Here is a 27,931-nt window from a genome sequence, read left to right on the forward strand (position 1 = left end):
ATTGGCAGTACATGGAGATTAATAAAAGCTGGAAGAGTGTAAAACAAGGAGTTGATTGAGCTAGGGAAATACAACAGACTGACTAGGAGGCATTTTTACATGATACACAAACAGTTCCAGAGAGTATGCAATCAGAAATGTGCTCAACCAAGCGGTGAGAGACGTCGCAGGTAGTTTAGAATAATAGAGATGAAAGTGCATTTCAGTCTTGATCAGTATTTTTCAACATTTAGACATCTGAAAAGTAGCCTGATTTTTTTTCCTTTTAAACAAAATAGTAACAACCTTCTATTAATTTTAATTGAGTGTTCAGCACTGTTGAAAAGTAGTTGATTTACTCGGCATTTAATGTCAGCTACCCTTAAATTTTGTTACTCATGAGGCTGAAATTTCAAGCAAGTTATTAAGTTCTGAAACAGTAACTGTGCTGGTGTTCTAGGTAGCTCTTGCTTCCTGCTTGCCTTTTTCATTACGTGTGTCAATGCTAAATGACTCACGGTTATTTTCTAAATCATCAGGTTTTCCAAGTAGTTTGCTAGGTAAAGTCATCTTCTCTTCATCTGCTTGACGTTTATTTATTGAATGAATGAGAGACTCCATGGTTCTCTCCGGTGAAGTCGCCACTTTTTCCAGAGATTCCTCCAGCTCATGTGTGAGTTCATCTTCAGAATCTTCAAAATTTCTGTAAAATAAACCAAGATAATTATATTAAATAAATGTGTCTTTGTAACAAGCCCTTCTACTTTCAAGGTCTTTGAGATTTTTTAAAAACACTTTTTAAAGAATATACAAGCAACACTTAAATGTGAGCTTTTCTTCTTTCTCCATGAGATTGTTTACCTGTGTTTATAAAGTAAGAGAACAGGAATTGCAAAGCAAAGCCATGTTCATGCTTCTGCATAACATTTTTAATGGCAGCATTGGCTTGTGACATATTAAGTTACAGAATTAAAAGTTAAATTAACAGGCTCTGTAAAACAAGTAAGTTTTCTTCATTTATGAATTTGAAAGAACAGAAGAAAATCTTCAGGCAATGCAACCTGTCATTTCGCGAAAGCAGTTGTATGGATTTTTTATATGATGTGCTTGACTTACGTGTCTTCATCATCTGATTGCGGCTCAAGCCTGTTTTCATCAACAGCAACAGCAGAACATGTTTCTGAATCATCTTCCTTGTTTGCTTTTGGAAGCAATGTAGTTAATCTCCCTTCTGGAAAGGAAGAGGAACGTTCCTTTATTTGTATATTAACTAACTATAGAAGTGTACTGTCGGGGACTGAAAATTGTTGTTTAGCTGTACCTATGGTTCCCTAAAAATGCTTGTTTTCAAAGACTGAAGGGCAACCCAAACCTGAAGGTGGGAGAACAATTTTAAGAGTTGTTGTTTTAGTATAAAGCTAAATTCTGCATGTGACCCAACAGAAATTTGTCAGTTTGGGTAACACCGTACCCTACAGTGTCAGCTTGAGTAGCAGGGCAGACGTGCCTATTGAGAGTGTCACATTCTAATAAATGTAACTGATAAAAGAAACAGCAGTTAGAAAACCTGTGTGAGTTATTCTTGCTTCAGCCGTATGAACTGATATTAGTGCAAAGTGGTTTGGGTTGGTTTCTTTTTAATGTGTAAGCAATAAAGCTAGTCTTAGGACAGGTATTTAGCTGGTTTAGCTTTCAGGATGGGGCAGTTTTAAAAGAGCTTGTTATGCTATGAGAAAACATATGCAAGGCATAATTAGCAGGAGAGTGCTGACTGAACAGTTTTGAACAAAAGAGATTTCTCATGACCCATAAAATTGTTGAAACTTGGTATTTACATGTATGATTTAGCTGGCTTAAATGTCCTGTTCTCCCATTACACATTCAGTAGGTTGGCAATTGTGTATAAAAACACAATGTCCAGTTACATTTACAGCATCTTTCTGTGGAAAATACTCTGGCTTTTTAGCTAACAACTTTGATGCAAAGTAAATGTTATTTTGAAAACAGTTTGTTACTTAAGGAAAGTGTGCTGCAGTGTGAGTTCAAATTAATTTCCATGTTGGCTGTATCAGCATGGACCATGCTGTAAAGTAAGTCAGAACTGTAGTTTAGGTCAGCACATACTACAATTTACAGCTGTTCTACAGAAATATGTGTATTTGTATAAATGTTTTTTACAGAGTTCTTCTACCTCAGCCATTGCAGAGGCCAGATCCAGGTTTGTGGTATCAGCCACCTTGCTGGCAGTAGCAGCTTATGTCCATCTACCCAGGCAAATGAAAGAATTATATATGAAAGTAACAGCCAGTATGTAGGGTTTGCCCTTTTCCCTGCTGTTGACAACAGTAACATCCCAAAAGAGGCCTGTCACTGCTGCAGGACAGAGCAGGGGCTGCTGGAACAGGCTGCACGTGTTTTTCTAGTTTGGCAACTAGACTTCAAAATGCTGGTTCTCATCACAGACCCTCTGCCAATGATAGAACAAATCATACACTAAAGAAAAACTTGTAGAATTTACAGTAACAAACATCCTACCTATTTCTTCTTCAAGCCAGATGAAGGAGTCATTAGACAGCTCTGCTTTTGCTAAGATACTCAGGAGCGTCTCTGGTGTTGTTTGTTTCCACTGCTTCCTGTTTTCTGGGGTGTCTTCAGGCAGAGCAGCACACTCAGCTGAAGGACAGGAAAGCTCTCAGGTCATGAAAGCATAACTGTGGCTTGGCACTGTCTTTTGCCAGATTCAGATTTTCTTGTCTCGACACTGATTTATTCATTTTGTGTAATGCTGGAACCCGTTTGAGCTTTTTCCCCTTGTGGAATACTGAATTTTTAATAAGTATTGAGTCTGATTGATACCACAGATAAAAAAATAGCTTGGGCTATTTATCACTAAAAAATTCTAATACCAGTTTTAATAAATAAAAGCTCAAGTAACTGCTTAATTAGGCCTGGAATAGACAGATGCACCTTCATTGAGCAGCCTTAGGTTTCAAACTTGTTGCCTTCTTGGGGCTGAAAAAGCTTCAAAGAAATTCCTGGGGTTTTTTTGTGGCCTATGCTCTTTCATCTAAGGCAGAATGAACAAGAAGTGGCATATTAACAATATTCTACTTGGTCTTCGCTGTCCATGCAAACTCTTCAGGTTGTTTCTGTGTATCTAGGGTGTTTGGAGCATGCTGGAATGCTGGAAGAGCCTCTTGTTTGCAGCAACCAGTCACTGGAGATACCCGTCTGCCTGGGAATATATGCACTGGTACTGCAAGAAACATGGCAATTACCTTTTTCTGAAAAGGAGCATCACCACAGCCACACCTGTGCAAGGACGCACTTGGGACTGTGCAGCAACACAAGTCTGTGGAGCACAAAACCAGAACTCCACTGCACTCTGGAGAGGTACTGGCAACTGACTGCCTCGGTTCTTGTGTTTCATCAACTCGAGGCCCAAGAAAGTGGTGTTGATTTGTTGCATAGACCGGCACTTTTAGCCCTTGTTACCCTGGCCGCAGAGTGATTCATATAATGCAGCTCTCTTAATATGTATGAGCAGCACAACATCGTTGCAATATTAGACAGAGGGGAAAATTATGACTGCATTCCGGTTTAACATACACAATAACCTCAGTTATTATAAAGTCCTGCAATTAAAAGCCTGCCAGATCATTTGAACGCTCTGGTATGGAATTGTTTTGGCAAAGGTCTGTAAGTAGTCTGGCTGAATTTTAGCAGCTCCCTACTTTCACTGAAACACAAAACTTTCTTACCAAGTTCATTTTCAGCCACAGTAGGACACACAGATGTGACATCAGCATCAGCTAAAAAATTCAGCAGTGTCTGAGGGGCTTCAGCTTGCCAATGTTTTCTGTTTTCTTTCATAACATCTATGCCATTGGACTCTAAGGGAAAAAAAAGAGGAGGCAAAGTTATTTCATTTTTTTAAGTAGATTTCAGTGTGATTATAATATTATGTGATATAAAGCAAGAGCTGATCAGATAAACTTGCTACAGCCTGGAGTTACTGAATTTACCTAACTCCTACATAATTTTCAGGATTAACACTCTGCATTGCATTTCCCCAAGAAATACCTGTTTGGTATCCAGACAGTTCTTCCAAAGCTCTGTCCGTATGATCTTCATAAACTTCCACCAATTTCTCCTTAGGATTCTCACCATCCACAAAAGTCAAAGTCTCATTGAGTTTATCTAGTACCTGAAAAAACAATAGGTTACTGTAGAAAGAGAAAACAGATATGGGGCAATAACTAATCACTTCTCATTTTATGGTGTTTGCCGGCCATTCTCATACATGCACAGGCAAATTGTTTAACAAAAAGTGAAGCAGCAGAATTCTAAAGTCACATTGTGATTTGTGTATCAGAGGGCTGCATGAGGCTCTGCAAAGATGTGAAACAACAGAATAAGAAAATCGTGCTTTATAAATTAAGAATATATATACTAGAAAGAAATATTTTTGATGTTGCTGTTACAAATATTTTAAACATTCTAATATACTAATAAAAATTTCAATAGGTAGCTATTACATATCAATCAGCTAGAAATGTCATTTTAATAAATGCAATCACATCATGTGATCAGTAGCATCACTTCCACTTTTTCTAAGTAACAGCTGGTTTATCACAATATTATTATTGCTGTGTGATGCAATACTAGAGAAAAGAAACAGAAATGTACTAAAACCATTTAGAAAACAAATTTGGCATTTGCAGACTAAGTCGGTTTTGAGATGAATTCTTCCCCTCATCCCAATTTACAAAATATGTGCACTCCATCTTTTAACATGTGAAAGATTAACCCAGATATCATCCCATTTTCTTCTAAGCAATTATGCTCTTGAAGCAGGTCAGATATATGCAATACATCAACAAATCCTCAATAGGAAGCTTCACTATAACAAACTAGAGCATGATTGTAATGGAAACAATTAAACCTTAGATCATGGAGCTCCTGTCATGGTTTCAGATAACTAATGTAAATGCTTTGTATATAACTACAGCATACCTCTGCTTCTTGAATGCTGTCTTCCTCAGGAACACATACATCTAAATTAATTTCAAACTTTACTCCTCCCTAAAGAAAATTCACACATTTCATTAATTTATGAAATAAACCCAAGTAATTAAATGTACACAGTTTATATGGAACTATAAACGTCAAAATTATTCTTCTATGGAAATTAAATTTTATTTAACAATATTTTTCTTCAGTTTAACAAGATCAAAGTTGAACAAATTGGACAAAAATAGATTGCTCTGAATATAGTTTATGGATATTTTTAAATAATTGCATCCAGTTCACAGGGCTGGAATATTGTTGATTTTAAGGAAAAATGTCTTTGATAATAACTTAATTCAATCATTGCAATATACAGAGTTGGTTCTTACAGCTCATTGTCAATCAGTATTAAAATTTGAATACTGTACTGCTTCCATACAGTATTTCACAAAAGACCTTTAGGCCACTTCACAAAGATTTTATGGTCAGAAACTTTCCTGATATCTTATTTGCATTCCCATTCATTTCCCATCCCCTTCTACAATTTAAAAAGCACTATAGAGAAGACTGTTTTTACAACAGAATGTTAAGAAATTAGCAGCCTGACTTGACTTCACTTAAAACTTCAACATGAGTTTCCATACACTACTAATGCAGTTTGATAAGAAGATAAGTAGGTAGGGATTGATGACTATCTGAAAATATCTAAAGTGAGTCTCCCTCAAATGATCAGAAAAGCTCTGCTACACATTCCTTAGTGATTCTACTTTCTTTCAACTTTTAACAGTAGACCAGTGCTCTTAGCTGACTCTCAAATAACTTGATTTCCAGAGCTACTTTGATAACACAATCATTTGAAATGTACAGTTATAAGATGAAAACAAAAATGATGGATACCTTTGTGTTATATTTCTTTTCTAAGATTTTTTGGTCTTGCCTATACTGAAGCCTGACTTGTTTAAAGTTTTCTTTCATGTCCTGGAAGGAGGAAAAATAAAATAATAATTAAAAAAACCAAACCTTACCCCTCTTTTTTTTAGAATAGACTGGGAATCTGCACACTGAGATTCATTTTCAAAAATTGAGGCTTTCATTCATTTCACTTGATGAAAACCAGACCTGTTGCTGTAGAACTCCATGTGGTCTGGAAAACTTACCTGGTGGTCACAATGCCAATATTGCAAAGTAAAAGTGGAATAATTCTGTCACTGCTTCAGTAGTATTTGATGAGAAAGAAGTGAAGGAGTCCTGTAGCTGGAAAGTTTTGGCCCTGCCTCTTCCTCCTGCTTCTCCCAAATTTTTGTTTAAGTAAGGAGTCCACATAAACCTCGACATCCCACACAGTGAGCTTTCATGAATTGCTATATCTTTTGCACAGATTTCTCATAAAGATTTGCACTGTGACTTCTTCTTTAATTCACTTAGAATGCAAGGAAAAGAAACATACCACAAAAAGAAATTAAGTAAAAGTACATTCTAATATTTACAGATATAAAAGAGTTACCGAAACAAGTCCGGACTCAGCCAAAGAAACTTTCCAGGCTATTCATGAAGGGAACCCAGGGAGACTTTCACATGCGGTGCAAACATCAAGTGAGATTTAAGCTTTACTGTTTTTCACATTTGTCACAGAGAGTGAATCAAAGACCATGCAGGACTTGCATAAAAAGTTCTGTTTAGACCAGGAGATAGTACTGATACCTGAAGTGGTTCTTCTCTTGTTCCAGCTGTACCCTTGGTTTCAGACTGGTCCTCAGCTTTCCCTTGCCTCACAAGATAGGTTTTGTCTTGTATTTTTTGGTTCTCCTAGGGAACATTTTTATAAAAATGTTCATTTCAGTTTCTAATTAAGGATATCAACTTAATAAAGAAAAAGGAAATATGACTGTGTGTATGTTTGAGGTTTGTTACCTGGAGTACTCCTGCTCTAAATCTCAATTCTTTTATATCACTGTGGTATTCTTCTCGAATTTTCTGCAGTTGTTTCAGGTACTCCTATCAAAGAACAGTAAGGTAGAATACATATACATTAGAAATGCACGCATAAGTAACACTAGCTAAACAAAATATTCTATGGATATCAAGCTGTGTATATATGAGAAAAAGGGATTAGTGTCCTTTACTGCCAATTTTAAAAACTACTTGTTACCTCCTATTAGAGGACATTTTTGAGTCCTAACTCTTCCAGATTTCAATGTTTTCGAAGTTTTCCAGACTGTTTCATGCTAGACTTTCTGTAGAATTATATCTAAAATAGCTAATTCCAACAATAACCAAAGGACTGTCTGAGTAATGACTCTAAGGCTGCAATCCCAAAAGAGAGGACTGGAAATTAGGAGGACAAAAAAATTATGTATTATTTATTGTATTGCAACCTGCTCCTCAAAACAAAACAAAACCTGGTAATCTTTTCTTGGAGAAGCTTCAACATTCCTATGCAAATTTGGCCAAAAGATAATTTTTGTGTTAAGGACATCTCTGTTACTGTTTATATGAGGGTCTATCCCAATTTGCCCATGGACAAATCTGTAAAGTTTAATTTTCTGGCATATTCAGTACAGACTTTGTGGAACTAAACAGCAACAGTCTCTGAAGAATGTGTATATGATGAGTATGTTCTTATTCTGAAGTCAGACCATTATATAAAAGTTAATATATTAATATTTATTCTGACATTTTTCTATAAATCAAATATAGATTAAATGTATTTATATGTGTTCATGTAAGAAAGAAGTATCAGTTTGTTTTCGCTGTCGCCCAAAAGCAAAACCAGAAAAGTATATTGTTTCTGTATAAAATAATCTCCAAAAGTTACAACATAGCAGGGAAATAGTATGCATCACGTACTATTATATCACAGTCTAAATGTCAGAGTATGACTTATGAACAATGAACATACATACATGAAAAATGCCTGTATGACTATTTTCTCTGATTTGTAAATGTGAGGACCTACTGTCCTCCAACATTAGTTTGTTCAGTGAGGTAATTCCTCTAATCTCAGTGGAAGCAAAATAAAAATCAAGGCCATGCTTTATGAAATGATTATGGACTTCAGCTTTTATGCAAGTCTTTACTAGTTTATCCAAGATGGAACCATATGAAAACAGCTTATATTTTCCTAGTGGTCAGACAGAAAAGAATCAGTTCTTATATAAAGAACACTATTGTCAAGGAGTGTAAGAAGACAGCTTTAAGCAGCTAAGGAGGATATTTCATTTACCTGTTCTTCCATTTCATTCCTTCTAGACATGTCCTGCTGAGTATTTTTGAGATGCTCTTCCTGCATTTTCTGCTGCTGCATTTGATCATGATATGGATTGGCAGAGGATGGTCGCAGCCCCTATGGATGTACAAATAAATCCCAGGGCAAAGGAATTTCTATTTAGAATCCTTTCCTTCAGTGCTCACTCAATTCACCCGCCCTGTTCCACTGAAGAGTGCAGTAAGGCAAGTTTATATTTTTGGAGGAAAAAGGTATAGCAAAATTTTACATTGCTATAGTTTTGAATTAGAAAATAAAACCTCAAGATCAACGAATTTGCTGGAGCAGAAATTTTTACTTGTCAGAGTCACAGTTTGCTGCTAGAAAGACATGAGATCATCTTTTGGATTTTCATTCTTTTTTTTTTTTACAGATTTTATTCTATGATTCAATGTTTACTTACCAGCTGTTTTTCCACTTTAATCTTGTACTGTTGGGCTTCAAAACGCCTTTGAAGATATTCTGCAGTCCTGAGAGAAGAAAGTGATGTTCATATGCTACATTTTATTTCACAGACTCTGCTATCATTTGCACAAATAATTCTCTACAGGTTCTATCACATATGACAAACAGAGCTCTCTTTGTACTACATGAATATATAAATATGGATAAAATATTTATAAATAAATATTTATAAATATGGAACAACAGTAAAATAACAAAAAGAAAACATATCCATATCCAACGCATTGCCCTTCCTATTACTTCAGTTGCATTAGCCTTCTGAAGGGTGCAGCGAAGTCCTTCTCCACCTTTCATTCGATAAATGGGATGTGAAAGTGTCAATGAAAATAAAGCTGTCTTTCCTGATCCTCAAAATGAGTAAAAATTGTAAGAACAGAGGTTGTATATTCAACAATTTTTCTATTTCTTTTCTCATCTGTGCCTAATTCTATCAGCCTAAATTTGTAGTTTTTTGGTTTCTAAACGTTTCTCTCTTTTTTTGGTATAAAATAACCCACGGTCACTTGTAAGCTCCCTGATTTCTATTTATTTCACTTCCTAACTTCAGAACCCACTTGTGCCCCAGGGATCCAAACTGGACTTTGTCCTTAAATAAGGCACTAAAAACTCAGCTCAGAAAATATGTTCTAAACCTGATGATCCTTAACTGAAACATTCTAAACACTGTCATCATTGGATGAAAATTAATGATTCAGTCAACCTTAAAGGAAGGATCCAAAAGGAGGCAGTATTAAAAATTCCTTATCTTCCTTTCTCAAGGTTTTCAAAGCTCATCTACACCTAAAAAGGCCAATCATGGAATGGACAGGCAATCAAGTAATAAAAAGGTGGTACTTCTACTTTGTAAGAGAAAAGCTTTGAAGTCAAGAAACTGCTGGAGAAAGGGTATTTATATCTGAAAAAAAAATATAAGCCCTGCAGGGAAAACCAAAACCAAAACCAAAACCAAACAAATTTCATGGCCTTTCTCCCACTCTGTTTCCTCAAGTGGAGAACTGCTTTTGGCCTTTATATCATTCTGATCCTGGTGGGAAGAAAAGACAGTATTTATCCTCGATATAATCAGAAAGACTACAAAAAAGCCTGCGTTTTACTTCTCACCCAATAAAATGCTGAGATTTGGGACACATTTTGACAACGAAATGTCAAACATCAGGACAAAATATTCGGAAGGAACTTCTGGACAGACAGGAACAGGAGTAATCATGTTTGCAAAAAACTTATGCACAAAAATTGTCAAAAACCAAGCAGAGAAGGAATTATACTGAATAAGCCACGGCCAGTGTTACCTAATCAGGAAGGCTGATAACTCAAAACATGCAGGACAATTCACTACCAATAAATAAAGTGAGAAAAGTTTACCAGTCAGGTGGTGCGGGTGGAGGTGCAACTTGTCCTTTTAGTCTGTAGTATTCCTCAACTCTTTGGTTGATATGAGAAAGGTCATAATGTACATTAACTTTCCTCTGCAAGTTGTCAAGCTGATCATAGTAATGACCATAACGGCCATGTACTCTAATGCTCTCTGGTCTTTCTGCCATCTTAAATCTGGAGCTCTGTGGCTGAAAAGATAAAAAAGGATGTTAATTTACCTGTTCTTATTTGTATCAGTACAATTTTGAATTAACTTGCTGTCCTTCTCCCCAGCTTGAGTTGCATGGTAATACAGGCTGTCTAAAGTAAAGTTAGTGTCAGTTTTCCAAATTCTTTCATATATAATGCAGAAACTTTCTAACTTCTCAGGGTATATGCAATCTTACCACTGTCATTTCCTTTTCCCCTGTTCATCAGCTCATCTCAGGAAGCAGCAGCCCACATTGTGCGAGTCAATCAGCATGGGGCTTTGTACCCTGCAGTGTCGTTGCCCTGAAGTCACTTCATTTTCTGAAGCCTGAAGCACTGAATTAATTCCAGAAGAATCTTGTTTTGACATGTGAGAGCAAGGGGATTCTGGGATGCAGTTTTGGGCAGTATACACATTGACTGCTGCTTTCAGGGGAGCACTGTGCTACTTCATGTCATCATCTCTGATTCTGTGCCTGTGGGAGCTTGCCTTTCATTTCTCAAAGTCCTCACTGTGATGAAACATCCCTGTATTTCTACTTTGTGGCAAGACTGTCTTTTCCATTTCTCATAAGAACAATAGAGAGAAGGTGATCACCTTAACTGCCTCTGCATGATATAAAAGAAGTGCGGTAGGACGTTCACAAACTTTTCCATGGTGGGAGACTAAAAAATATGTTGTATAAGAAAAATGGTGACTTTTGCTTATTTTCTTACATCAATGAAAAAGCATCTACGTATCCCTTCCTTAGCTGGTAAATACATTAACTATTCCTCTCTGTTTTCTCTCTTAGAAACACTAAAAATAGGTTCACCTACCTACAGTATAGTCCAGATCACAGTAGAATATAAATCCATATCTGTGTAAGAATTTTCCACTGGGCTAATGTTCCCAAGGAAGAGGTAACTTCAAAAAGCATTTGCCTTGTCTCTTATCGAAATACCTTTTACAGTATGGTATCCAGAAGTATGGCAATCCCAAGCAATAGGGAGAACAAACCAGGCCATCTAAATAAATGTAAGAGGATTGAGAACTGTGACCAGTGAAGTAGGCGCTCTGGTGACACAGGCCATGGAAAAGGCTGAGGTAATTAATTCTTTCTCCACCTCAGCCTTTCCCAGCAAGACCAACCTTCAGGAATCCCAGCCCCTCTGACTCGGGGAGAAAGTCTGGAGCAAGAAAGATGCATCCTTGGTGGAAATGGATCAGGTTAGAGAACACATAAGCAGACTGGACAAACCTAAGTCCATGGGCCCTGATGGGATGCATCCATGAGTGCTGAGGGAGCTGGCAGATATCATTTTGAAGCCACTCTCTATTACCTTTGATTGATCATGGTGATTGGGAGAAGTGCCTGAGGACTGAAGGAGAGCAAATGTCACTCGTATCTTCAAAAAGGGCAGGAAAGAGGACCCAGGGGACTACAGGCTGGTCAGCCTCCCCTTAATGCCTAGCAAGGTGATGGAACCACTAATCCTGGAAACTACTTCCAAGCACATAAAGGACAAGAAGGTGATTGGGAGTAATCAGCACGGATTCACCAAGGGGAAATAATGCTCAACCAAGCTGGTAACCTTCTACAATGAACTGACTGGCTTGGCAGACAAAGGGAGAGCAGAGCATATTGTCTACCTTGACTACAGTGAGGCTTTTGATACTGTCTTCCCTAAGATCCTCACAGAGAAGCTGATGAAGTATGGGCTGAATCAGCAGACAGTGGACTGAAAACTGGCTGAATGGTTGGACACAGAGTGTGGTGATGATAGTACAAAGTCTAGTTGGAGGCCAGTGACTAGCTGTGCAGCCCAGGAGTCAGTAGTGGGTCCAGTCCTGTTTAACATCATTAATAATCTGGATGATGGAGTAGAATGTATCCTCTGCAAGTGTGCTGATGACACCAAACCAGAAGGAGTGGCTGATAGACCAGAGGGTTGTGCTGCCATCCAGAGGGACCACAACAGGCTGGAGAAATGGGCTGACAGGGACATCATGAGGTTCAACATGGGGAAATGCAAAGTCCTGCATCTGGGAAAGAATAATCACTTGCAGCAGTACATGCTGGGGGCCAACTGACTGAAAAGCAGCTTTGCAGAAAAGGACTTTGGGGTCCTGGTGGACAACAAGCTGAACATAAGAAAACAACATACTCTTGTGGCAAAGAAGGTGAATGGTATCCTGGGCTGCATTAGACAAAGTATTGCCGGCAGGTCAAAGGAGGTGATCCTTCCCCTCTGCTTAGCACTGGTGGCCTCATCTGGAGTCCTGGGTGCAGTTCTGAGCTCCTCAGTACAAAAGAAACATGAACAGAGTGGAGAGTGCCCAACAAACGGCCATTAAGATGACGAAGGGACTGAAGCATCTCTCCTATGAGGAAAGGCTGAGAGAGCTTGGACTGTTCAGCCTAGAGAAGGCTTGTAAGGATGTTATTAATTAATATACATGCCTAAAAGGAAGGTGCAAAGAGGACTGAGCCAGACTCTTTCCAGTGGTGCCCAGTGACAAGACCAGAGGCAACGGGCACAAACTGAAACAGAGGAGGCTCCCACTGAACATCAGGAAACACTTTTTTTACTGTGAGCATGACTGAACACTGTAGCAGTTTGCCCAGGAAGGCTTGTGGAGCCTCCCTTCTTGGAGATATTCAAAAGCCAACTGGTGATAGCCATGGGCAAACAGCTCTAGGTGGCCCTGCTTGAACAGTGGAATCGGACCAGATAACCTCCAGAGGTCCCTTCTCAACCGTTCTGCAATTCTGTGAATCCTGAAGCAACGCAAAGTATGACACTATGCAAGTATCCCTGCCACTCTGCGAACTGGTTGCTTCATTTGGATGCTGAAATGATGTGGGAACTTTCCCAGTGTTAGTATTAGAGCATGTCTCATAGATCAAAACACTGTGGACAAAATTTTGCCTTTGATCACAGCAGTGCACAGTGAAAGGAAACTTAACCTTCCTAACTTAATCCATCTCTGGATTTGCATTGGATATGCATAAAGGTAACTGAGAAAAACTAATTCCTATATTTTGCACAGGGCCAGTGCATAGACAGTGTGGCAGTGTCTTTCCATAGACAGTGTGATTCCTTGAGGGCTGCAATCCTGGGAACTCCACAATTCCCCACCATCAGTTAATTCACTGTAACTGCACTGTGCATTTACTGCTGTTTGTTTTAATAGTACCTGAGTTAAGTGCAGAGGGTGCCAGTTGTTTTGCCATGAATGGGCTCTCAGAAGATTTGAGGTAAGAGCACAAGTGTATTTGCTTCTATAGCAAAAATGCAAACACAGAGTTTATATGCCTTTGTGCAAATGTAAATGCAAAGCACGCCTGACTCCTTTTGTTAAAAAGGACCATACTGAAGCAGCCTAAATTTGGTGTTTCCCACTAAGGCTTTCTAAAACAGCTCTTCTGAGGCTTCAGGATTTTTTAACTGTGTCTACTGACTTAGTGTAGGCAATAAGCTGAATTTTATACATCTTAATGAGGACTTTTAAAGGGTCTTTTCTAAGAGCAGGAATTTGCCTTCTGAAGGTGATTAAATATTACAAGAATATGGATGCACAGTACCTGAAAAATAGGCTGTTGCCCTCTTGAAGGAGGCTTCCATTCATTTCTTTGAAATAATTCCTGTTTCTTCACAGGCATCACCACTCCAGATTCTGGAGAAGCTTGGTCTTGGATTCTCCTTTTTTGAAGTTTATGCACTTTTTAACAATAAAAGGTTAAAAAATTACCTTCTGTGCTCTCTACGTGATTAATGACCATGTAGTTGCAAACCATGGTAGGGTGCATACACCTAATGCTGACAGGCTGGGCTAACAAACACTACTTACATCTTTTCATCATCACCATCATCATCATCACCATACCACACACTTCCTAGGCATTCTGCCTTTCGTTCTTAGAATGAGATGCTTTTGGAAGCACTACGATTTGTCACACTCATGTAAAGTGGATCTTCATTGATTAGTTTTGCAAAGAAGCACATCAAATAAAAAGGAGACCTCTATAAACTAGAATGCTGATTTGATGCTATTACCAAGAACAGAAAATAGGAGCTCTGATTCTTAGGTTCAGATTTCACTGGAGGCCACATGTCTACCTGCTTAGGCCTTCCCTTTCTAAACCTAGCCCTTGGTATTCTACAAATTGTTAGACAATCTTGAAGTACTTGTGAAATTTGGAAAGAAGGTCTCAAAAGTGAAAAATTTACCTTAGCAGTTCCCCATGTAGAAGAAAATAAAAGCACACACCATTCCTGTTTGGCCAATCAGAATTTTGCTAACACCTTAGCTGCAATAATGAAAAGTAGCATCTTTGCTAGGATTAAGCCTAAGCAAGTTTGAAATCTTTCCTGAGTAATGACTGTGCGAGTATCACATTGGGGAGACAAAATATATGAAAATCATTAGTATATGACCACAGATACTTTTAAAAATGCCTAAGTGACTTAGGTGTTCAGGTGTCTTTGTCCAAACTGTGTAAGACCTGAAGGCAGATATATCTAATTGAAAGTCATTTGCAAAATCACATGGGTTCCCACATTACTGAAGAACTTTCTCTGAGGGGGAACAAAAATGTCCATAGTCCATTTAAGTAACTACATAGGTTTATTTTCACAAGTCTCTTCAAACTGCTTTAATACTCCAAAGATAAATGTGAGGAATAATTATGATATACTGAAGAATATAGAATGAGGAAAAGGTTATGCTGCCAGAAAAATGTCAGATGTTCAGCAGTTCATAGAGATACCATTTAGTCTCATTTATATTTTCTAAGAATGGGCACACATAATCTGATCTGTTAATGAGCACTAAATCCAAATAGAGTTCACTGTCTCTCACAATTTAATCTAATTTATATTTTGTAAAATACATTTTTACTATTTTGTAAAATACCATGGAGCACAATTTGCAAGACTCTTGCATTTTTGCACATCATAGTTTGGCAAAACCAAGAAAGTATGTTTTTCATATGACGGACCTAAACTGCAACTAGACCAAAGCCTCTCGATTTTGTAAATTCTATTCTTAAAAGAATGAAGGCTAATGTTTCAGCACTTTCCTATGGCAGCTTTTCCAGCTGACTGTTGCTAATGACCTGGTCTTAAAGTTGTCTTTTCCTGAACAGGACAGCAATGCACTGCCTGGCGTGAATGTTTCTGCTGTTGCAGTTCTCTCCTCTTTTTAACTTTGTGTAAAACACTTGTATGTGCAATAAGGACTGCTGGAGAAAGTTATAGCCATCACGTATATCATAACTAGCAAATGCTAGTGTAGAACTAATGTTAAATAATACTATTATCATTACCTTGTATCAGCTTGGGTCCAGGCTGTGATGCTGAAGGAATTTTTTTATGTATCACAGTGTGATAGAGTTCTTCCTGTGTTATTTATAAGAAAAAAGGCATCTGATAGAACTGTCAACAGTCTTATCTACTAACCAGTTCTATCTACTATCTACTAAAATACTACTTTGATACATATTTTTCTCTCAGCAAGCAGCAGTACAAGGCACTTACCTCAGGTGGCAAATACCTGAGAACAAGCTTCTGCAAGAAGGGCTTCCTTAGAATAGAGTTGATAGATGGTCGATCTCTTGGAGGTATTTTAAACAACTGAGAAATTAATATCCTCAGGTCATATGAATAGTTGGGAGACACTGGGTGAAAATGTCCTCTGCAGATCTTGAGCACCAGTTGGTGCAAACTATTGCCTTCAAACTTAACCAATAAAAACAGTAAAAAGAGCACAGTAAGTACTGCTGGTAGGAAACGATGGACTAGACATTCCAACTTGGAAAAAAAGCTGCTTGCTGACAGAAGCCCTGTGCTACACAATCTCTTCACAAATCCTTTCTTGCTATCTGTAGTTGTTCTGTGGAAAATTAATATAACCAAATTCTGACTATACTTTCTGGTTACATTCTACTTGTTTCAGTTGCACAACTCAGAAGGTCCAATAGCTTTAGTACCTGGATGAGTTTTACTCACACTCTGCTGTCATACAGGTGCATTTTTTTCAGAATGAAACATGATTTATTTTGCCAAAAGCTGTTCACCAGAGACCTGCATACATACAATCTTCACACTGCTTCACAGTGTTCACCCTCAAAACCTCACTCCAAACAATTCAGCCTCTGCGTTCTGTGTTCTCTCAGGAACTAAGGTATAATCTGATTTTTAACGACTGATGCCACTCAGATAACTCAGCCCTCTCAGTTCAGCAGATCCCTTAATAGGTCATCATTTATATAGTTTCTAGGGCCTTAGACAGGCAAAACTAATTTTGAAAGCCACTTCTAAAATCACCATTTTATTTCCTTGACTATTTTGAAGGTGTTGTAAACAAATTTTCCCTTAACTTCACTTGCATTTCCTGTCTACATCAGCATCTACACCTCACCTTCAAATTTAAAAACAGGCAGCAATACCGAATAAAACAGCTAATGTTCATAAGAAGTAATGTTAATGTTTTCTCACTTTGTGAAATCTGGAATTTTCCTCAGCAGTATCCCCTTGCTCTCAGCTCAGCACAATTCCTCTTCCTATCAGTGCGGCACTGGCTTCTCCAGCAGCCAAGCCCAGCAAAATGTCAACTTCTGCTGGGCCCAGAAATCTGATCCTATTCCCATTGTCGGGATTAGTCTCTGCTGTGTTCCCTTCTTCACATAATACTCCCAGGATGAGGATTAGCTAAAGCTCAGATTAGGCTGAGGACAACACAGCTTCCTGAAGATGCTCTCTCGGTTATTTTCTGACGTGAATGTGCTTCCAAACAAAAGGAAACCTTTAGGAAAATGCTTCTGGGGACTCAAACTGCTTTCTGGGGAAATGTGGGTTTCAAACTTTTTAGTAAGCATAGATTGGCATTTTCAAATAGAAATTAGTAAAATTATATGCTTAAAGCTTAATCTTGGAGTGTGGCTTTAATTCTTTCCATTGTTCATCTGCTTTTTGAAAAAGTTTAGTACTTATTAAAGAGTAAATGTATGTTTGATATGTGTATGCAAACACATAAAGTTGTATAAATACAACAGAATACAGAGTATTTTAGTATGCAAAAAACAGACACAATACAAAAAAATTAAACACTGGCAGTCATTCTTTAATATCAATAAATAAACTGAAAATAATTCTAGCAGCTATTTATGAGTACTATTATTACTATAGTTTTTCCAGGCTGCCCATCATATTTTTAATAATATGACATTGATCTGATTCTGTTACACAATACTTACAGGATGCTTTAGTGTACATAGCTCATAAAGCACGCAGCCAAGAGACCAAATATCTCTGTGAATAAAAAGTAATTAAAGGTTTCAGGGAAAATACTATAATAATTTCATACATGTAATCAGTACCTCTTCTCTGCTCTCAAATTCATTGACATTATTCCACCATAGACTCATACTGGTGCAACTTTTATTTTTTCTTAAGATGCACTGAAAAGAACAACTTGACACTTCTTTTCAGTTGTGCTACCAATGTTTCTATGACACCTAACTAGGTACCATCATTATCATTGGAAAAGGCACCAGACATAAAGAACGCCTGTTTAATGTTCCTAGCAGGATAAAGGGCAAAGTTGTCTCTGGCTGACTTGATAGTTAAGGAGACAAGAAGGAAGCAAACCTTTGTAAAAAGCACCTTAGAGCTGGGATGCTAGGCTGGGCTCCAGAACATTGTGTTGATCGAATCCTCCACATAGACAAGGGAGTCTAGCCCACTCAGCTGCTGAATTTTCAGTGGTCCTCATGTAGTATTTTATGTTACACCCGAGTAAGCCTTCACAATTCTCAGACTCATTCATCTTTCCTGCAGGTGGCTACTGCCAAGTTTCAGAATTATCAATCTAGCAGCTTTCATTTTAGTGTATTATTATAAATCGGAGATGAGTGTATAAAAAAATTCACAAACTTGGAACTGAAAAGATCCATATTTGCACTGGTTATTACATGTTGGAAACACGGAGAGAAACTTAGTATTCGATGGAGAACCAGACAAAGCAAAGGAAAAAAAAAATCTACTTTACATTTCATGCCACTACTAACAAGGAGTGTTAAAAGAGAATGAGATTACACTTTAAGTTTAAAGTAGAAGTACATGCCCTCATGCACAAGCATATGAAGGAAAGACAGAGACTTACGTTTTATTGTTATATGGTCGATTTTCACAAATCTCAGGTGACAGATAATAGGGGGTCCCTACGCAGGTATGGGCAAACTCCATAGTGCTAATGAAACACAACGAACAGAAAGGCTTACACACTGAAAAAGTTTCCAAGCAATTGAACTAGAGGCATTTCTGCCCCAGGCAGAGTAATAGTTCCCTAACTGAATAATAACCCCTAGCTGAATAATACCTTGATGGAACACCCCAAGAAAAACTGAAGTACTTCCCAGTTCCGTGTAAAAATGACCAACTATTTAAATAGTGGAGAGTGTTTGCACTTCAACAGAAAGCACACAAATTCTCTCTTCCCCAGTTTTCACTGACATTGTAGTCAACGTTTTTAAGGAATGGTTACCACTAACACAGAATCCCCAAAAATGTCAGACACACGGCTAAATATCAGAAGTCTCCAACATAATAATTGAAGCAAGAATATGGGAGGTGGTAGTCAGTTACGCAAGCCAGGAACAGTGGAAGGAGGAAATGCTGTCCAGAAACCAAAGCAGAAGTGAGTGAATTTTAGTTCCCTCTTTGCTGCTGACTTGTGAAGATGTAGCCAAATAGCACCAGTTGGATTCATTTCACTTGCCTTTAGGTTATCTACTCTACGGATGTCACCAAGAGTCCCTGGGAAGTCAGTGGAGAGAAGATGCTCACAGAATGTGATTCCTCTCACACTATGCTATTAATAATGTCAATAAAGGTTGTAAGTTACACTCTATAATTTATAGAGTATATGAATACCGACTGCCTGAGGTGTCACAGACACCTAACTGCAAGTGAAAGTATTAGACGCTATTTTGCATTCTGAAGTGGAGAATGGAGATGAAAATGCCTTTGTGCACCCCAGGTGAGGAAGAAAACAGAGACTGAGAAACTTAACTCACTTGTTATATGAGAAGAAGTACTATCAAGTTCAAATGATTTTGTTGTATAGGCCTATTAAATACTCTTTAAAATGTCTGCACTTGGACATTCAAATTCTGAAGTCTACTTCCTATCTGCTGTGTACTATCCTGCTGTGTAGGAGCAAACCTTAAGGCAATTATCCCCAGAACAGTTCTGAAGGTAGGCATTTTCTGTGTAGTAGTTCACACGTGGAGAGCTGAGGCGCTGACAGTAGGTCCGTGCTTCACAAAGGAACACACCACAAAGGTACAAGGCAGAGACTGCAGCTGGAACAGCGACGTGGCAGAGCCCTGGAGATGAGCAGGTTGGATCAAGATACTCCACACATGCTAATCCAATACAGTCCAACTCTCAGCAGGACTTCCTAGCTCTGATGTGCCACTGAACTGGCCTAAATCCAAAGACAACCTGATGGCGCCTTGACAGAAATTACATGGGCTGTACGCCTATGTGAAGAATGCATAAAGCTACCTAATACATGTGCAGAGTTAAGTACATCTGAAGAGAATGAGCAAATTGACTATGTCATTTAAAGTTATCTGTCCTCTTTACTGTTGCTGTGCAGACAGTAACGTGGTCAAATTTACACTGATTTAATTTAGAGACAGGAAAAGTTTTAACAAATGAGTTGCAGCAGTTGGAGTACCAAGCAACTGAGAAGGATCGATGCTAGAGGGACAATCTACAAAATGATCAACAGATGAAATTACCTTTCCATACAATACAGAATTACGATGTGGAACTTCTTCGCCACAATATCTTGCCAAGGTCAAAGATAATCAAGAAACTCAAAAAGAGATCAAATTCAAGTTTTGTCGTGTTATTAGCATGCCCCCTGACATTTTTTAGCCATGCCAAAAGCCTGGCCATTACGCAGGCTAGGCCAATCTTGTCCCCAAAGTCAGGAAGATAAGGCCACTGTATTTGGAAAAGCAGAGTTTAGCTGTACATTTACTCTCATGGCCAGACAGTGGGTTCTAGACCTTTTTTTTAAAAAAAAGTAGGCACGGTCTGGGAGGACATACAAAGAAAAGAAATACTCTGTACAAACTCTCCCCTTATAACTCTTTCTTCAGTTCTTAACGCTCTTCACTTTCTTCTTTATAAGGCACCAGAAGGGATTATCAATGGCTTCAACAGCAGGAGCTGTGGCTCCAGGTTCTCTTTCTGTTAGTTCCACAGAGAATAGGGAAAGACTGAGGCTTCCCCATCCTATGTCCTATACATAACAGAAGTCCAGTGACTAGGCTAGATACATATGTGGTTTCATGCAGAATGGCATGTTTTAGGATAACAAAAAAAAATGTGGTGTCAGATCCTTTGTATTCCAGACCTCTTGATCAGGCACAATCCACAAACAATTTGCACATTCAAGTTGCATTCTGAACACTCAAAAACAGTTGCAGTTGGTGTAGGTCACAGACTAATTAAAAAGGTGCTTACCTGTTCAACTGTCTTGCTATGCCAAAGTCTCCGAGCTTTGCTACCTTTTCATTATTGCTAAGAAAAATGTTCTGCAAATAAAAATGAAACTGGTAGGCAAAAATGAAACATGGTAGAGCTTTTTAACTGTATTTTTTACAAGATAAAATCACCACGTCTTCAATACTGGTTTTACTACCTGTGCTTTTACATCTCTGTGTAAAATCTTCTTGTCATGAATATGTTTCAGGCCCAGTGAGATCTGCACAAACCAACTCAGAATCTGCAGTGAAAGATAAAGGGAACACACATCTATAAATTTGTGTGGCTCTAATGTCCAATGGGGCATCTTACTGAAATATATAAAAGAAAGACAACAACAAAATGCAAAATACGTAGAGTGTATGAAATAAAAAATAGTAAGAAATAATATTTTTAAAATTAATGCATTAAACTTTTCCTTCCATTTTTTAGTACTATCACAAAACTAAATAGAAAGAGATGCCTGCTCCGTTTTCCTTAGCCCCATCAAGTTTTAACTGACCATGATAGGTCAAGTCCTTGAAAAAGGACTGAAGAATCACATCAAAGGACAACAAGAATACTAGACCTTTCTTTAGAAATGAGTGCGTTCAAATAACAACTAAGAGAGAATTGGGAAGTGGTGTCTTAATCCTCAGTGGCGAAAGCCATATCACTCAATTATTATATTTGTAGTCTTACCAAACGTAGTCCAGAAAAAAACAGAAACAAAGGCTGACGGACTGAAATGTGGTGACAGAAGAGATCTACGAAGGAACTTGCATAATAAGTAAGCACACAGGTTTATCCTTTATCCTTGATCCAGCATATATTTAACTTCAAATATACATATGTTTTATTTAATGAGTGGCTGCGGAGTTATTCAGAAACAGAAGTACAATGTACTTATATGCTTCTCTATTTAGGAAAATTGATGGTCATGAAAAACTTTTGTTAGAGTAACAACCTTCTATTCTTCTATTTAGTAATGCTTCAAATTAGCAGATGATCTCCTGAAGAGGGCTGCTGCCACAAATGACACTTTCATAAGCACATATTTGAAAAAATAAAGATATTTTAATGACATTATGTTAAATTGGGCAAGTGTTCTGTATGCATTGGTTCCCTCTTTTGTGTTTTCATCATCTGTGGTTTTGTTTTTATTTCCTCTCATGTTCTCTCCACCTCTAGTACGACTCCCCATAGGATCTTAAAATTCATTATTATTTAACCAGTAATTCACTTCCAACTGACTTTTACACTGAGTTCCTCTTTTACTACTCGAGCAAAAAGAAAAGCCAAAATACTTTTCTTTTTTTTCACTTTTGTGCTTTACAGTACAGTTCCACTAACAGGTTGGATACTGTCAATCTAGTTTCTAGGTAAATTTTCATTGTACCTGCAAAAGTGGAAGACGATGCACGATTAAATAACATTAGAGTTCAGTATGCTAAGTCCACTATATAAGAGAAAAACTCGTTCAGAAAACTAAGAGTTAGTAAAAAAATTAAGGAATAAGTAAGGAATAGTGGAAAATTATATTTCTGTGAATTGCAATACCTATAATACTCACCTATTTGCAAAATAAAATACATGTGAACATGCCCCAAAAGCAGTCAGAATTCGGGCTTGTTTCTCTGTGCTGGTTTAACAATCTAAATGGCATCAGAGAAGTCCTGACCCAAATGAAGTGAATGAGAGATTTACCATAGCCTTCAATATAAAGCAGGATAAGCCATGATGCAAATATCTTAAACAAATGAAGAACTCATATATAATATATCTCCCCCATAATTCTAAAACATTATTTAAAATAAAGTCTTTATGGCTTAGTAGGTATACTACTAATACAAAGAAAAAGTGCATCCACAATGAAAGGAGCAAGGCGGGGAGGGGGATCAAAATGGCATCAAAATACTGCTAATGACTTAATTTAAGATCTTAAAGCAGTGTAAAAAGCAAACTCTAAACTCCCATTAAAATCACCAAAGTTTCTTCAAATTATTTTAACAGGTCAGAAAAGAAACAGTAGCTTCTACTGGATAACTCAAACCATGTGTTTTACACAGTATGTCCTTTCCTCTAAAGGTAACTTCTTTCACCTGGTCCTCATCAAACAGGACTCCATGCTGCATATTTATCCGCTTCATTAAATCTCCACCATCACAGTATTCCATCACAATATATAGCTTGTTCTTTTCTGAAATGGAAGGCATAATTTTTCCTTTATTCCTTTATTAGTCACTAAGATAGCAATAAATTCTTTTTTTATTTTATATGGTCCTTCTTTTAAAAGTGACTAGTTAATTGTCTACCTACTCCATTTCAAAAAGTAACTGTGAAAAAATGGTGAAACCTGACGCAAAACTAAGATGTGAAAATATACTTAAATGAAGATTCACTAAAATATTAAATACACAAGAAAACACTCAAGAGACCACACTGAAAGACAGATGTTCTTACAGGGAATGCTTACCAGATTGCTTCATATTTGGGACTGTTTCTCAATAATAACTAAGTATACAGTTAGGCTTAGGGAAAAGGTCAAAAGTAGACAGTGTCCAACAGTAGAAATAACCAGCACGGGATACTTAATACAGAAACTCACCCTATTCTTACCTGTCTGGTAAGAGTACCAGATCTATGTGTCCCTTAAAACATTTACAGTCCTGATTATAGAAAACAATTTAAACACAAACTGTAACTCTAGCATTCATTACATAAGGCATTGCTTATGACAAATGTCAGCAGGAAAAATAAATATGGGGAATTAGCTTTTATGGAGAAGAGACTTCCTTCTACCTCACTCAGTCCTGAAGAATTCTGTATAATTGAGTGATACCTCAAAACATAGCTCAAGACAAAAGGCCGACAGGACCTACTTCTTGCTATATTCAAAAGCTCTCTTCTTCTACTGAAACCCTCAGAAAAGTCCCATTAAACTCTGGACTCTTACTGAATATCAAGACTGAAGTTCAACTTAAGCAATGCAGACACCCCAGGATCGTGTCACAATCCCTTAGGTCCCATCCACACACATGAAGATGGCAACTGATGACCGAATTTGATACCTCGTGTCATTTTTAGGAGTTAGGACCTGTCGCCACCATTAAGGAAGGGGCTGGCAACAGGCTTAAGGTTGGGCAATATTAACAAGCTAGTTTTTGCTGCCTCCCACTCCTATAATCACAAATAAAGCAAAAATGTTAAAAGTAAACCTTGCAAAGAAGCATAGAAGGTTACGATATTTGCATGCTTCATCTTGGCCAGAAGAATGACTTCTTTCTGAGAGGCTTCTTTTTCTTTCGCAGGCATCTACAAAGAATTAAGAAACTATATGCTAGCAATGATATATTTACGTCTTTTCAAAACTAGTTACATCATTAACAAATCCTTCCCGCAAATACAAAAAGGCTGTGTATCAAGGATATGCAGAAATATTATATGATGCATATATAATGCAAGGTATCAATCTGTAGTGTATGCTTGGAAATATATTGGAATGTTACCAAACTCAAAGCAAATTATGACATTTTACAAACAAGCAAACATACACCTTTAAACTTTTTACACAAATGCTATTGCTAAGCTAGCTGATGAATAGCGTTCAACTCTAAAGTTAAACTTCCCTTGAGTTATTTGAAGAATAAGGGTCTAGATGATTCTGTATTCTTAATATGGTTGATCTCAAAAGAAAAAAGTAAAAAAAGTCCTTCTGTTTTTCTGGTGTTACAAGTTCTTGCACCATTTCAGGCAAACTTCATAAAATGCAAAACTTCTATTTGGTTCATTGTGATCACACTTTCATCAATATTATTTCTTAAAAATACATGTCTCTGAGTACCCGTCCATCGAAATGTCCTCTTGTATTTATAAACAGTTTATTACCCTCATTCTTAAGAAATAATTCTGAAAAATAATCCTCAAAGATTCAAAATTCGGAAAGTGAATGAAACAGACACTACCATCTTAGGATTTCAAAGTAGTAATTTTCTGTATCCAGCTCCTGATTTTTGACCAAGTGGGAAACCACAATAATGTTTTACTGGCTTCCATTTTTCTATTTTGCATACATCAAAATGTAAGATTAGAAATTCGTGGGTTTTATTGGTCATGAACACAGAGATAAACTATTTTTTATTTAGCTGTCACTACTAGCATATCAATTTTTCTGGGTTTGAATCTGGAACTTATACAGCTCTTTCAAGAACTTATATATATTCATTCTTCTATTATAACTCTCTAATATATTATGAATCAACTACTGCGGCCCAGAACAGCAAAAGACTTGTCAAAAGCATGTATGCACTCAGCAAAATTGACTGTTGAAAGCCTGTATTTAAATCACAGGGAATTTAATTGCCTGTGTTTCTGGAACTCGATATAGGAGTGGTATTCCTCCAATATTGGAGCTAGTCACCCAAACCTGCCTCTGCAGTCAACAGAAAGAAAGAGAGCGCTTTCATGGCCCAATTCAGTTCCTTCTAACACAGAATTCTAAACCACACATGATCAACAGCATCCTAAAAATACATATGTGGTAATCTAATGGAGGATTGGCTAGGAGGACTGTAAACACGCTCAAGCGACTTGCAGCTGGAGTGTAGAAAAACACATATATCATACCAATTCTAATTTAGCCTTGTGTGCTTGACAAGTAGAACCTCTACGTTTCGATATCGCAAACCTGCGATTGACTGAGTGGCACCCTATCAAGCACGCGTGAGATTCCTGCCCTGCTCTCGAGGAGACCAAATTACACTGGAAAACTGCGCCTGCGTGAATCCCTGAAATACAAGTGAAAACAACAGGTTCAGGGATCCCCTAGCATGGACTGAACTCCGCAGTGCCCGTGTTCCACCTTGTGTGCCTCTGCCCGACTGCTGCTTCGGGGATCCCCCGGGTTTGCAAGATAACAAAAATAAGTTTACACTTTGTGTTTCATCTGTGGTTTTGTGGTTAGTCCCACGTCCTGCCTGTGCCAGCTCACACGTTTCTCCTGTTCTCCTCTAAAGAAAGGCTAACAAAGCAGCTCAGATACTAACAGCTAGAGAACGGACATTTAAAATTAGATTAATCAAACTGCCATAAACATAAATGAGAACTGGAAAGACTCCATTGTGAATTACGTCTGAAAATATGGGTGTGGAAAAAAAAGGAAATGAAAAACTTTAGAGAAACTTATCGCAAAATTGTGATTTGTTATTTCAGTGGCAATAGTTTCATTGTAGTTGAATCACCTATTATAAAACTTGAGTTAGGCAGTGTCACACATTGTATCATAGGTAGAGAGAAGTTTTGAAAAGAACAAAAATGCAGTAAAAAGGAAACAATATCAAAACACCTATTTCGTCCGTGCTTGTAAAATCACTAAATTAGCAAACTTTGTAAAGTTTAACTCAATATAATGAAGACAGATCTATAAAGGAGATAAAACATACTCAAATTCATATCCTAGGTAAGGGCAATTAGTACAATCAGGTGAATAGCTACCACTATTATCCAGTTTTTGTTGTTTTACCTTAGTTAAATTGATCTCTTTGATAACACATTGCTCATTATCCACTTTTCCTTTTGCCAAGAATATTTTGCCAAATGATCCTTCTCCAATTTTTTTAATGATTTCATACTTATCCATGATGTCTTCGTCTTAAAGCAGTGTCTAAAATGAAAAAGTCCCCAAATTAGTATTGGATGTAGTCAGTGCTGTAACACCCGAGTTTGTAGTAGAAACCAAATACAACATGACTACTAGTCATTTTATCACACTTTTATCACTGCTGGTGATTCTTCCTCAAAATATCATCTCCTGGAAGTCTGCAAATTATTGTGGATCTGAACATTCCATAAGCAGCAGGTTTATGAGTGTCTCATAAAGAAAAGCTTGAAGCTTAGTGCTAAAACAACCCGAAGTTATAACATGAGAAGGCAGTAGAAAGTACCATGTATGATTATAAGATGATTTTGGAAGGTCTGACTCATAAGAGGTGTATAGATGAGGCTCTTAGGGACGTGGTTTAGTGCTAGATTTAGGTTACGGTTGGACTCAATGATCTCTTCCAACCAAAATGATTCTATGATTCTATCCTATGATTATTTTCTGAAGTTAACAACACTGCAGACTTGCTCTTTTAAGGGGAAAAAATATAATCTATTCCATGTTGATTTAGTTAAAACTAATGTGATCTAATGTTGGCAGCAAAAAGAAAAGCTGCCTAATTTTTCAGGAGACTGCGGCCAAGTGCAGTTGGGCATTGCAGTCATCTGGAAACCTCTGGCAGACAGGGTGATGTAACCTTATACAGCTAAATATGAGCAAACTCTCTTAAAACTGTTCTTATTAGTTGGCCTGAGTGCTAGCAAAGGAGATTTGTTAAGACAACAGACGTTCCCTGTCAGGAGGGACAGACCAGCTCCGCCGGAGGCGACCCCGACAGTTCGACTGCGCAGGCAGGCTGACCCTCGGGCATTTGTCATTCGGGTGCTTGGGTCAAGTCCAGCTCCTGTTCCCAGTCACTGGTGAGAAGCTGCCGCACGGGACGTGCCCGGTGTCACCCTCAGCCGCGCCCCGCACCGCGGGGTGACGAGCTGCCCGCCCGGGCCCGGCCGCCTCGCCGCCCGCCCGCCCTCGGCCTGTGAGACACACGGGCCTCCCCACACAGGGCTTCGCCTCCGCGGCGGCGGAGGGGGAGCGGGCGGCGGGGAGGTGGGGGCGGCCGGGCCAGACCTCGGGCAGGGCGCTGGGGCCCGACCGCCTCGCAGCAGAGCCCACGGAAAGTCACGGGTGGCGGGGGCTGGGAGAGGCAGCTCCGCGGGCACGGGGAGGGGAATCCGGCGGGGCGCCGCCGCGCTGGGGGATCGCTCTTCACCGCCCTTCCCGCCCCGGCTGTGGTGCCGTCGCCATGGCGACGGGGCGAGACAGCGGGGCAGCCCTGGCCGGGGCCTCCCTCCCTTCCGGCCCGGTTCGGCTTGGCCAGACCCAGCCCGGCCCGGCCCGGCCCGCCGCCGGGGGACGCGGTACCTGCGAGCGCCCAGCCGGCTCCGCAGCCCCACGGCCAGGGGGAGGAGGAGGTGCCCGCCCCGGGCTCCGCGCCTCCCGGCGGAGCTGCGGCGGTCGAGGCG

At 38.6% G+C, this 27,931-nt stretch overlaps 1 protein-coding gene across 1 annotated transcript; it reads right to left on the reverse strand.

Moving 5' to 3' along the window:
• Positions 1-31: 31 nt before the first annotated feature.
• NEK5 (NIMA related kinase 5) lies at positions 32-27,883 on the reverse strand. Its single transcript, XM_065653741.1, has 23 exons — positions 27,831-27,883; positions 26,331-26,471; positions 24,028-24,124; positions 22,912-23,009; positions 20,988-21,071; positions 20,810-20,880; positions 18,432-18,518; positions 17,524-17,578; positions 15,806-16,006; positions 15,595-15,667; positions 13,852-13,988; positions 10,082-10,281; positions 8,658-8,724; positions 8,213-8,332; positions 6,901-6,984; positions 6,691-6,795; positions 5,887-5,967; positions 4,996-5,064; positions 4,063-4,186; positions 3,741-3,872; positions 2,515-2,652; positions 1,096-1,210; positions 32-682 (listed from the first exon to the last, which is right to left on the reverse strand). Exons 2-23 carry the CDS (start codon positions 26,445-26,447, stop codon positions 436-438), a joined length of 2,502 nt encoding a protein of 833 aa, XP_065509813.1. The 5' UTR covers positions 26,448-26,471; positions 27,831-27,883; the 3' UTR covers positions 32-435.
• Between the last annotated feature and the right edge of the window lie 48 nt (positions 27,884-27,931).

This window comes from Caloenas nicobarica, chromosome 1 (assembly GCF_036013445.1).
Source record: "Caloenas nicobarica isolate bCalNic1 chromosome 1, bCalNic1.hap1, whole genome shotgun sequence".
Taxonomy (NCBI): domain Eukaryota; kingdom Metazoa; phylum Chordata; class Aves; order Columbiformes; family Columbidae; genus Caloenas; species Caloenas nicobarica.

Excerpts from the sequence above, each read along its gene's own strand:
- NEK5 (XM_065653741.1), bottom strand. The coding sequence starts at position 26,447 with ATGGATAAGTATGAAATCATTAAAAAAATTGGAGAAGGATCATTTGGC. Across the intron at positions 4,187-4,995 it reads ACAGCATTCAAGAAGCAGAG|GTACTAGATAAACTCAATGA; the intron begins GTATGCTGTAGT and ends TTGTTTTTTCAG. Across the intron at positions 1,211-2,514 it reads CTGGCTTGAAGAAGAAATAG|AAGGGAGATTAACTACATTG; the intron begins GTAGGATGTTTG and ends CTTCCTTTCCAG.